Source organism: Typopeltis vanoorti, chromosome 14 (genome assembly GCF_054136105.1).
Source record: "Typopeltis vanoorti isolate ZY-2024b chromosome 14, IOZ_Tvanoo_1.0, whole genome shotgun sequence".
Classification (NCBI taxonomy): domain Eukaryota; kingdom Metazoa; phylum Arthropoda; class Arachnida; order Uropygi; family Thelyphonidae; genus Typopeltis; species Typopeltis vanoorti.
The window spans coordinates 22,699,207-22,715,120 of record NC_143562.1 but is presented as its reverse complement, the minus strand read 5'-3'; the positions used below and the strand labels follow the sequence as shown (position 1 = coordinate 22,715,120).

Genomic DNA, 15,914 nt, shown 5'->3' with positions numbered 1-15,914 from the left:
AAAACTAATGAACTGAAATTCATCTCTCAACTAAAACCATTTACAGACATTCATGTCTACGGTGAGATTCGAACTCACTCGCAGATTATTCATGGAAGAGCTGGTACGGTCTCTATTCCACTCGGTCATCCAGCAGGAAGACTGTAGGAAAAAATTGCCTTTGGGATTATAATACAAATTATAAAGTTGAAACCATTTTTATTAATGAAAAATTGAAGTCAGTTATATTTTTAAATAATAAGGTAGTTCTTCATCTTTAAAAGACATTTATCAAGATATATACTGGTGTCCAAAAGCTAAGGATCAACTACATTTTATCTGCATTTGAAAATATTTTCACGACTACAGACAAATGTGGACATGAATTTATTGCCAGCATACTAATAAATCATATTACACAAAAAATGTGTTATAAATTATACAACACCACGGAACGATCGAACATGACGTTAAAGAACTTCGTTGTATCGTTCACCAATTATAGTCCATTTTTCCAGCACTTGCAGCTCGGTGCGTCCATTAAGCATAATGCCTCTCCACACCATGACCCCCATCACCGCCGTATCTATTCCTTTCAAGAACGTTTTCGCAATGGTAAGCAGTACCACCTTCACGGCAGATCAAGTCTCGGCTAGAATCGAATGAAAGAACTAAAATGACTCTAGATGATGTCTTTGAGATATTACAAGACATCCAATTCACTTAGCGCGGACGTTTCTTTTTATCTTGCCGAGTATACCACGTGACACCTTTATGGATCATGCGAAAATTTGAATGTGTATCCACTTACTACTCGAAATCATGTTATGCAAACTGCCACTAGCTGGTTCGTCTGAATTTGCGGTTGTAATCTTCAGAAATTTAGTGCACTTTGCTTTTATGCTAATAATTAAATTAGTTAGGAAATAATCACTTAGTAACGCCCCTACCCCCCTTGCGAATGCTTAAAGTCGAAAATCGATAACATAGTGCCGGCTTCAAAAATAAAAGTATGACTTCATTTATTACCGATAGAGGGCGGGTAATGAACCTACAATATGAAAAGCATTATTATTACTATTATTATTATTCTTATTATTATAAAAACCTCCATGGAGTCAAAGAGTCATCGTGGGAGGTCCACTGTTATACATACAGTTTATCATACCGCACCTTAAATATATTTACTGTCTCTGCGCTCACCACACTTTCGGGTAAAGCATTCCAATCACTCACCACTCTCCTTGCAAAAAACCTGCTCCTCACTCCCTTGCTCACACCCTCCTTATACAGCTTCCAGGAATGACCTCTTGTTCTCCTGCTATCCTCACCCATTCTGTGCAAAACCTCCCCGACGTTAATCTGGTAATAACCACTTAACAGCTTATATGTCTCAATCATATCCCCCCCTCCTCCTTCTATCCACCAATTTCTGCAAATTGCATTTTGTCGATCTGTCTTCATACTCTACATTCCAGAGACCAGAAACCACTTTAGTCAATTGCCTCTGAACTTTTTCCAATGCATCTTCATCTTTTTGAAAACCAGGTGAACAGATCTGTGCACAGTAATCCATATGTGGCCTTTTCCTGATCAAAGCCTTATACAAATGAACCATAACATCCTTGCTTCTACAAGTCAATGTCCTCCGCATCATTCCCATTATCCGCTGTGTTGTCTTCACAATTTTAGTAACATGTCCCCGAAATTTTAGGTCCTTATCTATAATCACTCCCAGATCTCTCATCTCCTCTACCTGTTCCAAGATATTTCCACCGATTGTGTACTTTACATCCCATCTCTGCTTCCCAAATTTCTAAACCTTACACTTTGAAACATTGAATTGACATCCCCACTCATTTACCCATTCAGCCAGTGTATTCAAGTCCTCTTGCAAAGTTACAGCATCCGCTTCTGATAGCTTTCCCCAACTTGGCATCATCTGCAAGCAACTGCATATCACCATTCAGACCTCTCCAAATATCATTTACATACAAATTAAACAGCACTAGACCCAAAACAGTCCCTTGAGGTACACCACCAGTAACTTTCCTCTTCTGGGATATCGCTCCTCCATAGACAACTCGCTGATACCTATCAGACAGCCAATCTCCAATTCAGCAAACTAATCTACTATTCAGCCCCACCCGTTCCAATTTAATTACCAGCTTGTCATGTGGAAATTTATCAAACGCCTTTGCAAAATCTAAATATACCACTGTACATGCAACGCCCTTATCCAACGCTTTTGTCACTTTATTATAAAAAGTAAGCATATTGCTAAAGCATGATCTTCCTTTAGTAAATCCATGCTGACCGCCAAAGAGTATTTTTCTGTTGTCAACCCAATTCTGAATCTTAGTCCTAACTAACTTCTTTAATACCTTAACCACAACTCCAGACACACAGACTGGTGTATAATTCAAAGCCTTACTTCCTTATGAAAATATCACCTTCCTTATGAATTGGAACAATTTTATCCTCTTACCACTCTTTTGGAACTTGACCCAGTGAGAGTCTCATGTTGAAAAGATATGCAAAAGCTGTTGTTAACTCTGTGGCACATTCCTTCAAAACACGTAGCATCAAGTCCCACAGCCTTATTTACATCAAGTCTATCCAATTCCTCACATACTTCCTGTTCACTTACTAGCAATTCCTCCTCTTTCTTTCCCACTGCTTTCACGTTCTGCATGATGTCATATTCACAAGAATAACATACCTTTATAAATTGCTCATTAAATATCTCAACCATATCCTTCGCAGCGGTTATCATTCCTCCGTTTTCACCAATCAATCCATCCTACCATAATCATTCTTTCTTCTACTGGCCACATATCGAAAAAACTCCTTAGGGTTTTTTTTTTTTGGCCGCTTTAGCTAACTGCTGCTCATACTGCATTTTTGCTACCTTATCAAGCTAGTCACCTTCCTCGCCTGCTCTTTGTACTTCTCATGCAACTGGTTGTTATAAATACTCATTTTGTGTTTCTTCCATAATACCTTCTTCTTCCAGATTGCATATCTTATCTCTTGATTCATCCATTTTACACCTACTCTATTATATCTTAAACTTTGGACTACACTCTGATATTGCCTCCACCAAATAGTTCTTGAGTACGGCCCAAGCAGCATTGATATCCTTTTCATCCAGTTCCTCTTTCCAATTTATTTTTGCAAGCTGTTTCCTGAGCTTTACATAATTACATATTATGCATTCATACATATGTATGGTATACTTTGTGTAATAAGCACACTCTGTGTAATTAAACTAAAATACGTTGACGGTAATCAATCAAATGGAAGCAGTTAAACTGATTACTATTCGATAAACTGTGTTTGGGTGATTACCCATTGAAGCAATTAGTAGTTCATTGAAATTCATATAAGCAAGGAAATGCTGACGATACAATCTCACTTGTATTTTTCTGTGAAAGAACTTCGTCAAGGTCAGGTGCCCACCTGTCGATATAATCCAGCTGCTTTTACTTGTCCCGTCAAGAATAGAACGGCATAACCTGTAATACTTAACACGCCAACCAGATTAACTAACAACTACTGGTTCCAGAGACTCTTTAAAACACGATTTTTTATTTTATTTTATTTTATTTTTTATTTATCAAAATACAAGGTAACTTTTGAATAGATTATGAGCATCTCTGGAACTAGTGCGAGTTTGCATGTTTGAAAGCAAAAATCAAATTTATGCATGGATTTACATTTAGCGCTTGCAATTTTTTAGAAATTATTTCTAAATGTTTACAAATAATTTTTAGAAATTATCAACCAATTTCGAAGTTTATTTTTCGCTTGGTTAGACTATAATAAATTTAGTTGAATCCTTTATCCAAGTGTGAGCGAACAAAGTTTGCACCTGAAAATATCTTCAGGACTGGAGGTAGTGCAACACCAGGCAACTCCGAGCAAAGGTGGACCAAGCTCACAAAGATGGACACAGATGCACTACCCTACCTCAGTCCTGAAGATATTTTCAGGTGCACACTTTGTTTGCTTACACTTGGATAAAGGATTAAACTAAATTTATTATCAACCAATTATTTTACAAATAACCTCCAGATCATTTCGGTCCTTTTCTTTAATTTTTCTCCCCTTTTAGTTTATAATTTAATATTTATTTTAGGATATCGGATATTTGTAGTGATGTTTACATGCTCTGTCCAATTCTGGTTATTTTCATTTTGTTTTCGTCTGTTGATTTGACTTTGAATTCCTTTAATATATCCTAATTTAATAAGGTCAAGTAATGCATATTTTGCAGTTCTGGTAAATTTCGTTCGTTGCTTTTATTCTTTATTTAGTTGCATTAATACCCATATTTCACTTTGATATAATAATAAAATAAATAAAATATAAAAATATAAAAATATAATATTAATTACTATTAATATTAATAATAATATATAATATAATAATAATATAAAATAAAATATATAAAATATAAAAATATAATATTAATTATTATTAATATGTATATTTTAGTAGTATTATTATATATATTTATATTTTAGAACCATGGAATATCTCTATACTAAAACCACTACTCTTTAATTTGTATATCAAATTATCAAATCAATGACATAGGGAAAGATTTAAGTGGGGTTTTTTATTAATATTAATTATTATTATTAATATGTATATTTTAGTAGTATTATTATATATATTTATATTTTAGAACCATGGAATACCTCTATACTAAAACCACTACTCTTTAATTTGTATATCAAATTATCAAATCAATGACATAGGGAAAGATTTAAGTGGGGTATTCCGTTGTTTGCTGATGATGCAAAACTGGGGAGAGCAATTGATGATAAAGGTAATGTAGATATCCTGCAGAGTGATTTAAATAAATTAGCATAGTGGGAAAAGGATAATGATGGTTAATTTAATGTTGCAAAATGTAAGGTTATGCACTTCGGGTTGAAAATGTTGCATATCGTATTGATGATATTGGTTTGCAGGAAATTGATGAAGGTAAGGACTTGGGGATAAGGGTGGACAAAGAGATAAAGTTCAGAGGACAAATTGCAAAAGTTGATAAATCAACTTTTGCAATTTGGCCGAATCACAGCCTTTATAAGTCTGCGATTCGGCCGTATCTTGACTACACTGCAAAGATTTGCTTACCTGGGTTTCTTGGGGACCAGGAAGTGGTAGAGGATTCGGAGAGGAGTGACAGGTCTATGAAATGCTCTTTATGAGGATAGGTTGAAAGTTTGAGGGTTACAAAGTTTAGTTGGTAGGTGGAAAAGAAATGACCTAACAGAAACTTTTAAGATATTAAAGGGGTTTTAAAAAAATTGATGCAAGCGAAATTTTCCGATATATGACAAATAGTCAGAGAACTAGAGACCATCCGTGAAGTTGTGGAAGAGTGTGGTTAGTAGGGATTCGCGGACCAGAGTTTTTGCGTGGTGAGTGAGTGGAATGGATTGCCAGAATTGGTTGTGAATGATAGTGGATAGATTCAAGGAGTGGCATGATAGATTTTGTTGTATAATAGTTAGTTTGGTTCCCCCAAGATGAGTCTCGAGAGCCCATGGAGATACAGTATAATAATAATATTTTTAAAGTGTTTTTTGTACTAAATTAAAAAGCATTATTATTCAGTGTATTAGTTATAAAATTTTGTTTTAATTTGAATAGATTTTTTTAAGCTTTCGTGTGATATCGCATCCAAAGTAATTAAAAGTATTTTTCCATTCTATACTTTATTACAGATAACCTATTTTACTGCTGACAAGGATTTGCCCATAAAATGCTTTTTTTTTTTTCCTCAGACCGTTCCAGTTTAAACCAAACGTTATCATTTGTAGTTTATTTTCCTCTGCCTTATAATATCACTCGATCGTCTACAAACAATATTTATTTACTCCTTGATTGCACTATGGTTTTAAAATGTTTGTTTTTAATCTTGTAATGACTAGAGGGAGGATGATTAATTTTGACGTACTAAATTCGAATAACAACTTCAAGTTCCTTTATTATCCTCCACTTTTTCAGGAATCAAAAACTAGGTTGAGATACTAATTACATTTCAAAATTGCATATGGGAACGTATTAGTTCATCAGTAGTTTCTTTCATTGAGAACCTCTTCAACAAAACGTGTGATGTGGCATTACGAGGGTTATCCCAATTATTGCACTTTTATAAAAGGAACAATATTTTATGAAACCCAGTTGCATGCCTATTAAAAGTGCTATTACTTTGACTCTATCCACCCAACCTTGTCTTGAATAAGCAAAATAATATTATCATAGGATTCTCCATGTGGATAAATAGTTCTCTATTCCAATACCATATATAGTATTATGCTACTGGTAGTATATGTTATTATTATTATTATTACGTGACACCTCCAGGGAGTCCAAAGACTCATCGAGGGAGGGCACCTGCACTACTCAATCCACCAACTACAGAGAACCGCATCATCTATACCAACGCCATCTACCGCCCACCACCACTAGTATTTTAACAGACAATCACAAACATTCATGTCCACGACGAGATTCGAACCCGCATTCTTTTGGCTGGAGAGCGGATACACTAACCACTCGGCCAACAAAAGAGAGTACTCCTGCCGAAACCCGGGATCGAACCAGGGACCTTTAGATCTTCAGTCTAACGCTCTCCCAACTGAGCTATTTCGGCGTCTGATGGAGAACAGGATAATATTGATTTTTATAATCAGCTACAAAACATATATAATAAAATAAATAAAAATGATTACATAATTTTAGCCAGGAGACTTAAATGCAAGAATTGGAAACACGAAAATTAATAATAATATAGGAATACATGGAGAACACACTCTAAACAGAAATGGTAAAAAATTGATTCACTTTGTAATTTATAATAACCTAAAAATGATGAATTCCTTCTATAAACATAAAGACATACATAAATATACTTGGGCAGCAAGAGGATGGAAATCATTATTAGATTACTTCATATTAAATGAAAAGATGTCAAAATTTTCACCAGATGTTAGAGTTCACAGAGGATATGAAATAAGCAGCGACCTGTTCCTTGTTAAAATGAAATTAAGATTACCACCAAAATGGCTTCAAGTAACAAGAACAAAAAGAAAAATTGAAACATTTGTTTATAAAACTAGACTATTGAATGACACAAATGTATAAAGGACACAAATCAATTAATGAACAAAGAATTAACCAATATCTAGATAAAATAAAACAAAATGAAGAAATGGAAATAGAATGGCTTAATATAAAAACGATACTAAATGCTGCAGCAAATGAAAGTTTAGGAAAGACCAAAAAATTCAATAAAAGGAAAAAACTGAAGATCTGGAATGATACAATGAAAAAATAATCAAAAAAGAAAAAAATAAGCCTATCACAAATGTTTAAGCAGTAAAAGATTAGAAGATGAAATAGAATATAAAAGAATAAGAGCCATAGCTAAAAGAGAAGTCAGAAAAAGAAAAAGACAGAGAATCATGGAATAAATTTGTTTCTAATTTAGAACATGATTTATATAAAATAAGACCCAATGTATATAAGATTTTGAAACACTTAAATGCAGATACCAAAGAAAACATAAAATTAAACATGTATTGAAATTAGAAGAATTTCTAAATTACTACACAGAACTGTGAACAGACAAATATTTTAAAAAAGACAACTGGAAAGAATTAACGAAAATGAAAAAGAAATAACTAAAGAAGAATTAGAAATCATCCTGAAAGACACAAGAAACGGAAAATCACCTGGAGATGATAAGCTAGGTTCAGAACTATATAAATATGCAGGAACAAGATTCAAAGAAAGACTCTTATTATTTTTAAATAAAATTTACTCAACTGGTATCCCCCCAATAGAATGGAAAAAAGCAATTATGATTCCTATCTTTAAAAAAGGTAATAGACATGACCCTAAAAACTATAGAGGTATCAGTATATTAAATTCCTGTTACAAAATATATAGCAGAATCTTAAATAGCAAACTAATGAAATATTCCGAAAACTTTATTTTAGAAGTACAGAATGGATTTAGAAAAGGACGATCATGTATAGACCCGGCCTTTTGCCTAAAATTAATAAGAGAGAAAAGAAGAGAATACAATTTAGAAACACATATTGCATTTATTGACTTTGAAAAAGCATTTGATAAAGTTAAAAGAAACATATTATTTAACATATTAAAAGAAAGACAAATACCAAATAATATCCTAAAAGCAATTACAAGTATATATGAAAATAATCAAATACAAATAAGATTAAATTATGAACTATCGTGTAGAGAGAGATAAACCAAGGAGTCCGACAGGGATGTCCCCCTCTCAGCAACTCTTTTTAATATCTACTTAAATGAAATAATAATAAAATGGAGTAAAAATTTACATCAAGGAATTAAACTTTCTCATACAGTTAACTTAAACACTCTCCTCTTTGCCGACGACCAAATAATAATTACAAATTCTGAAGATAACTTACAGAAAGCTATTTTAGATCTAAATGAGATATCCAAAGATTATGGTATGATATTATCAACAGAAAAATCAAAAACTATGGCCTTTGAAGGACAAGATCCAGCAAGAACTAAAATAGTAATGGACAACAAGATCTTAAAACAGGTGAATTCATTTAACTACCTAGGATGTATGATCACATATGAAAATGAAAAAGATATAAACGTAAAAATTGCAAAATATTTAAAAATAACAGGTGTAATTAACTCTATATTTAAACCAAACCTAGTTCAAAAACAAACCAGGCTAAAAGTATACAATACATTAGCCCTACCTACCGGTCTTAATGTATGGAAGCGAAATCTGGACAATAAAACAAAAAGACAAAGATTAACAACAGCAGAAATGAAGTTTATGAGAAAAACTGCAAAGTATACCCTATTTGATCACAAAAGAAACGAAGATATTATGAAAGAATTAAACCAAGAACCAGTAATAGAAAAAATTAAAAAATATAAACATAAATGGATGGAACACGTTCAAAGAATGAAAACAGAAAGATAACCAAAACAAGCCTTAAAGTACAAGCCATTAGGAAAAAGAAAACCAGGACGTCCTCTTAGACGATTCAACGATGACTTCTAAGGCCGGAACAAGCCATTCTAGGCCTGAATCCTTGATATGCATGATGATGATGATGATATAGATATAGTATATTTTGTTGTATCTACACACACGGCATTCATTGGGATCTTGTTTTCGCATCAGTGTTTCCATGAATCTATTAACATCACTGCAAAGCATAAGATCGCCACTCATAAGCAAAAATAATTCTAAATTTAGTTGGCTTTCGAAATGGAGGTAATGATCGTGTCACTGAAGAAGTTCCAACCTTGCAGTCTTAAGATTTCATCTGACGTTTTGGCAAGATTCATGTCTTTCACAAAATCATCCATCTCTGCTTGAGTCATCATAGAATATTGATAGGTGAATATCTTCATCCTGTTCAAGAAAACAACCTTTCAGATGCATTGGTAGCGTTATTTTTCATCTACAATGCATGTCTCAGGTAGTGTAGGGGGGAACAATGTACTCTTTATTAAGTATTGGTCTCGCAAGTAATGGCAAGTTTGGTTATTTTATTACACGCGTCGTGTAATAAATACCACTCTTGCTTGCCTTCATGCTATGGAGAGTATCGAGCTTCAACTGACTAGTATACCTCAACGTTACTGATTTTTTTTTTCTAAGGAAGTTTTCTTAGGCAAAGTGTATATCATGAAGCAATATACAAAAATAAAACCAATCCTCTAATCACTCTTTGTTTTATTTCCTTTAGAAATTAATAGAGAGATAATACCTGCTTTTGTCATCACTGATGATTTTGAAATCATCAGTGATGAAGAGAGTATGGCAGACAACTACTGCCATCTCCTGATCCTAAATCCTAACAGGTATATTATTTTTAAACAGGTATAAAAATAGTATTAATTCTACAGTCAAGTTTTTTGAGCTGCAGTATTAAAAATCAGAGTTTTTGGTAGAAAAAGAGTCCTGTTTGCCTGCTTGAAAAATCAACTAACTCGAGAACGGACAAAAAAAAAAAAAAAAATAAAGGACTAGTAAAAAGTTCCTGTAATCGGTTCCTCAAATCGAACCAATAATGGTCTTTCTTCTGGCATTATGGAAAATCAAAAACTGTTACTCACGAAGCACACAGATCTTCTGATGGAACAAAATGGATGCCATTTTCACATTCGGTGCATCTGGTTACGTTAAAGTCATCTAATACTGATAATGATCATCATCTATATTACTAAGATCTTTGAGACCTACGATTTGCCACCCTGGCTTTGGTAACTATAATTTTTGGATAATGAGATTAGTGTTATGCCTAAATATATATGTAATAATTCAAGTATCCCTGTTTAAGACCTTGTGGAACGTCATCCAGTGATCCAAATGTTGCGAAACGTTTGCAGAAATACATTGTGCGTCATGCGGAAGCGATATCTGAAAAAAAAAAGTAGTAATATTCATGGAATTTCCATATCACGTAACTTGGAAAGTTGGCGGAGGGTTTAATGTTGTTAATACCGTCCACAGCGATGGCACTAACCTTGTCCCAACGTGCTTTGCTTCTGAAGCCGTACTACCTAAACAATTGCAATGTTGTTGTTGCACTCTTCGAATTTCGTGGACTGAACAAATGTCGAAAAGGTCCACCATCTCCATATGTTCTATGAATGTTAAGTCGATTTGAAGAAACGGAATCGTTGGGAGTTAGACCTGCCGGAGGTCGCAAACTAATCAGTTCAAAAGAAGTGAATGAAGTTACTACTACCATTGAGGAGAAGGCTATGAATAACAGCATTGGTTCCTGCAGTGCACGTGCTATAGCAAGACACATGGATGTGCCTTACATAATCGTCTGAAACGTTTACGGAAAATTCTATATTTCTACCTATTGAAAATAATCCTGTTACAGGAGTTTTACCCTCAGGACTTTGCAAGTTGACTGACATTCACTTTACCATTCCTTGCTTCAGTGGAGTTGGATGCTGCGTTCCCGTGAATGATTTTGTGGGGAGATGAGGCTCACTTTCACTTGAACGGAGCTGTGAATACCCATTACCGGGTATGGGCTACGCAAAAACCGCATGTAATCCAACAAATTCCTTTGCATTCACCCAAAGTTACTGTCTGGTGTGGGTTTACAGCTTCTTTTATTATTGGATTATTCTTCTTTGAGTACATTAGCCTGTCGGGGTCCTGTGACTTGCTCAGTTACTGGCGAGAGGTAAACATCTGATAAACAATTTTGTTGTGTCATAGCTTCAGCAGCGTCTGTGCATGGATTCAGTCATTTTCATGCAAGATGATGTGGCCCCTCCCCACATCTGTCAATCCGTTCAGGAGGTTCTTCGAGAACATTTCACGAAAGCCAGAGTGATCAGCCGTATATTTCCCACTGCATGGTCGTCTCGTTTAGCTGCTCTGATCCCCTGTGACTTCAGGCTCTGGGGATTTCTCAAAGAGAGGATTTATCGGGATCATCCTGGTGACTTGCCACCACCGAAAGACAGCATAACGCAGCATGGGCGCAACATCTATTCTGCCGTTGAACAGACTGTGCAAAGGGTTCCATTTGTGGCATACCAGGAAGGACAGAACGTTGAACAGTACAGCCAATAAATGCATAATGGAAAGTGAAGAAAATGTATTATTTATGCTTGCATCATACATCGCCACAGCACCCTGGTGGAGAATTTTGGAACTACCTTTTTTCACAAATATCGTTCCCGCGAAGTTTCGCAGCATTTAGAGCACTAGGTGGCGCTCCACAAGGTCTTAAATAGGGATACTTTAATTTTGATTACTTTGTATTTTTATGTGTAAATTTTTTGTGTTCTCCTATCCTGTTTGCCCGATTGCAGGATAGAAAATCCTGCCATCTCTATATGAGAATATAGAGATGGCAGGATTTTTATCATGGCAATTGAAATGCCATGATAAAAATTCTTCGCATCCAAAATGAGATTCAAATCCAGGTATTTCCAAAAAAAGGGTATCAAAAACGACTAAGCTGCAGAAGCGTTCTTTGATCAAGTCGCCTGTTTGTGTTATTTTTGTTATTTGGAATAATAGCCAAAGCAACTGCAACTATGAGGCCATTTCTGTTAGCCAACATGTGTAAAACAAATTTTAATATTATTTAAATTATTCCATCCTATTTATTGATTCAATATATAAATAAAAAAAATTGCTTTTTATTCCCAAATGGAATATGAGTATCTCCCTTAGCCCTAACAAACTTTTTTTTTTTTTTTTTCTTTTTGAAAGTCGGTGGACAGCTGGTCTTCATCCTTCAGCCATCGCTATAGTAAGATGCAGTTATCAATGAAGCAAGGCTTTCAGGGGAGATATTACGGCAGACAAGTGCTGCCGTCTCGTGGCCCTAAACCCTAATTGGTATATTGTTTAAATTATTGTTGGTCTATGGGCGATTTTTTCAGCTGTAGAACTGAAAATTCTATTTTTTCAGAGGTGAGGGATGATTACTTATTTGTAAAAGAACTCGCTAACTTGGGACAGGTCGAAGGAAGTCATAGAAAAAGTTCCTCTGGTTGACAGCTGGAATCCAACCAATAGCAGTCTTTCTTTAGGCTGTCTATCGCTATGGACGCATGTGAAACGTCCACAGACACACGACTCGACAAATACGCTCACCTGCTGAATATTTTTACGCTACAAAAGGTTAAAAATAGTTTTTCCTGAATAAAAAAAAAAACTTTCTAAACAAAATATATTTTAGCCAACACAGAAATCTTATTTTAAAGGCCTTTTAAAAATCTTATTTTAAAGAAATCCTATTTTAAAGACCACTCGAATAACATAGAAAAAAAAAAATAATAATGATGTAACAAATATTTTTCAAAAAATCAATGTTTTTACTGTTCTTGTTCTTCCTATTCTTCCTACAGCGTCACTAATTATGGAGCTCCTATTAATTTATTGGGAGATATATAATATCATGGACGAGCACTCATTTTTTTTTTTTTTTTTGGTGAATAGGATTTTGCATAATCTGTCAACCTCTGTATAGTATTGGCGATAGGGTCAATATTGTGTTATGCATTTTCCGAATGGATATATTAATTTGTTTTTATTTCATTTTCTTCATATATACTTAGAATATTGCTAGAAATATAAAAACAGGTATACGTCTTTTATGCGGTTATGTTAAACTATATATATATATATATATATATATATATATATATATATATATATATATATATATATATATATATATATATATATATATATATATATATATATATATATATATGCCCCTTGCCTTTAATACAAAACATCATACATCCCCTTCTTGGAGATGTGTTTTGGCATTAAGGGTAAATATTAAGATTAGTGATCGGAGCTTGTTCCACCTTTGCCACGAGTTGTCCTGGTCCTGCACTACCTGTGGGATCAGTTAGACTTGCATCAATTGCAGGCGCAAACTTGACTTTTAGTCTGTTTGCTTACTTGGGAAATGGAGTAAAACCAGGTTTAAAATTACTTGGTATCTTTAACATATTTATACCCAAGGTAAAAATACTTCCTACATATATATATATATATATATATATATATATATATATATATATATATATACCAATGGCTTACCAATGGCCATACATTGGTAAAAACAGAGACATCAACCAGAAATATACAGTTGATGTTAAGAGAGGTGAGCTTATATCCCCACTATTATCACTTAAATATTTTTACCAGTTGATAGAATCTTATGGCCATCGGTGAGTTTAAGAAAAGACATCCCACCCCCAAGCTGAAATACTTGGGCGCCATCGGTCTGAGCATATATGGACTCATCCAATAGTAGACAATAAAATTTAAAAAATACAAATACCTCCAACTGCAATTGACTTGTATCATACCCTCTGGTATTCATTAAAAGACTAAGGGTGTCTTGTAGCTCACGTGCACAATCAACAAACCAGACTAGTATAATGAACACAATTCCTTGCACTATAATTAATCGGAATACCATAAAGGTTATTCTACTTTATGAGGAGTTTGATTTTTTTTTTTTTTTAATCTTTATCTTTATTAGTCTCCTTGGAGCGCCCATATATATTTACCAATTCATTCTTTGTATTCTGATAGCTTAACAAGTCGCTAGACGGCTGATTGTCTTCCTCTTACAGCCAACAACAAAAGTCAATAAGATTTAAGTGCGAGCTATTTCGCGAAGGTCAAGGGAGACTTTTTATGGCCTTTAGGATGCCGTGAAACCTTATAAAAACCAGGACAAAGAAGCGAGCACACGTGTTAGTATTGGTGCCATGTTCCGTGGATAATTACCAGTCGGTTTTTATTTTATTTTTATTTTTTATTTCCAGTTTTCTTCACACCAAGGTTTCGCGACGTATCTCCAATAAGATTTGTTGTGTAAGCTAACAAGAGGAAGAGGGAGGAAGTGTTTTTAGGGGGGGGGGGGAACTTACCTCCACTCCTCGCAGGTAACAAACAGGTAATTTCTTTTTCTGTGAAAAGAAAGAAAAAACCTCGTTTTCCGCAGTCAGGCTGTCGGTTTGTGTCAAAGATCAAAGGTTAGTAGTGTGGACCGCCAGAATTGTAGAGAACGGAAGTGTGTCCCGCCGGAGGTATGGTCATATTACCATTACAGGCTCTTTTGTGTGGTCCAGGTGATGCCGCATCCTGTTGGCCTCCTGATTTCCACGACTAGGCTTAGAGACCGGAAACGCAGAGCACAGGCTAGTGAGCGAACGAAAAGGCTCACCTGTGGATCAGTGCAGCCAAGGGAGCAGAACGCCACAAACCGCAAGCACAAGCACTCCTGGTGGCCATGAATCGCATGAGACTCGTAGCCCACTGGGCCCTTAGGAAGTATGAAGCCTTTGCCACTTAGCCCCGTTGACGGTGACATAGAATTCTTTCATATATAAGTTTACGGGAAATAAAAAAAGAGAAAGAGTGAAATAGGGTGCGTCTCTTGTGGTGCACACTTTTTACGGACACCTGACGCCTGTGTTCTTTTCCCAGCTTAGATATGAGGGCGCTATACGTGCAGTTATCGACAGTCTTGTGGCTTCTGCTGTGTGCAGAAGGTGACTTTTTACAACTGAATCATCACGTGGTGCTTGACAGACAAGGACACTTTCATGTGTTTTGGACTGCTGATGACCAGTTAATTACTTTTGAAGTTACTGCAGCAACTACGGGTTATGTCGGATTTGGTCTATCGCCCAATGGAGGAATGTCTGGGAGTGATATTGTTGTTGGGTGGGTTAGCGAAGGTGAAATATTTTTTCACGTAAGTAGTTCTTTTAGTTATAAGTCAGCTGTATTTGTATTGTTCGATATAAAATACAAAAATTGAATTGAGGTGAATATTAATATTAAAATTTTTCATGCATGCATTCTTCTTAACAGACAAGAATACCAGTTTATTATTATTATTATTATGCTTCCCTTTGAACGTGTTTCTGTGTGCTCATATATACGATGTGTAATGATACTTGCTTATTATGTTGTTTATAATCATCATAACTATTCACATCATCTAACCTGCTATACTTATGTAACTTTAATTTCTGAAACATACTGTCGCCCTCTAGCGGATGTCGATTTCAAATTCTCTGTTAAGGTTGTCACCTTCTTATTCACTCATCCGGTCAATCCCGCTTACTTGGCAAGTTGTTTTTACCAATCATCTGGATATTTTAGAGAAAGGGAATCATCAGAATAAAGTGGGTTGTTATCATAGTTACTGGAGCGTGCAAGCTTTTTTTGTTCTTCTCCTCTTCACATAGAGGTTCACAGTAAAGATTTGCGACGATCCTGATGGGATAGTATCTCTTCCATCTAGCAAAACGTCATCTCCTATTCTTTTTATTTCTTATTTTTTTAAGGCATGAAACCGAAGTATAAG

The 15,914-nt window shown here is 34.9% G+C and overlaps 1 protein-coding gene and 1 non-coding gene across 2 annotated transcripts in view; one reads left to right on the top strand and one right to left on the bottom strand.

The window, feature by feature from the left end:
* Positions 1 to 6,579: 6,579 nt before the first annotated feature.
* Positions 6,580 to 6,652, bottom strand: TRNAF-GAA (transfer RNA phenylalanine (anticodon GAA)). The gene has a single exon. It is a non-coding gene; the product is annotated as a tRNA-Phe (tRNA).
* An 8,320-nt stretch (positions 6,653 to 14,972) lies between these two features.
* Positions 14,973 to 15,914, top strand: part of LOC150099292 (DBH-like monooxygenase protein 1) — an 86,238-nt gene continuing 85,296 nt past the window's right edge. Inside the window, exon 1 of the mRNA XM_090404304.1 lies at positions 14,973 to 15,296. Within this exon, the coding sequence (XP_090260430.1) occupies positions 15,033 to 15,296 (264 nt within the window). The 5' untranslated portion in view covers positions 14,973 to 15,032. The remainder of the gene's footprint in view (positions 15,297 to 15,914) is intronic.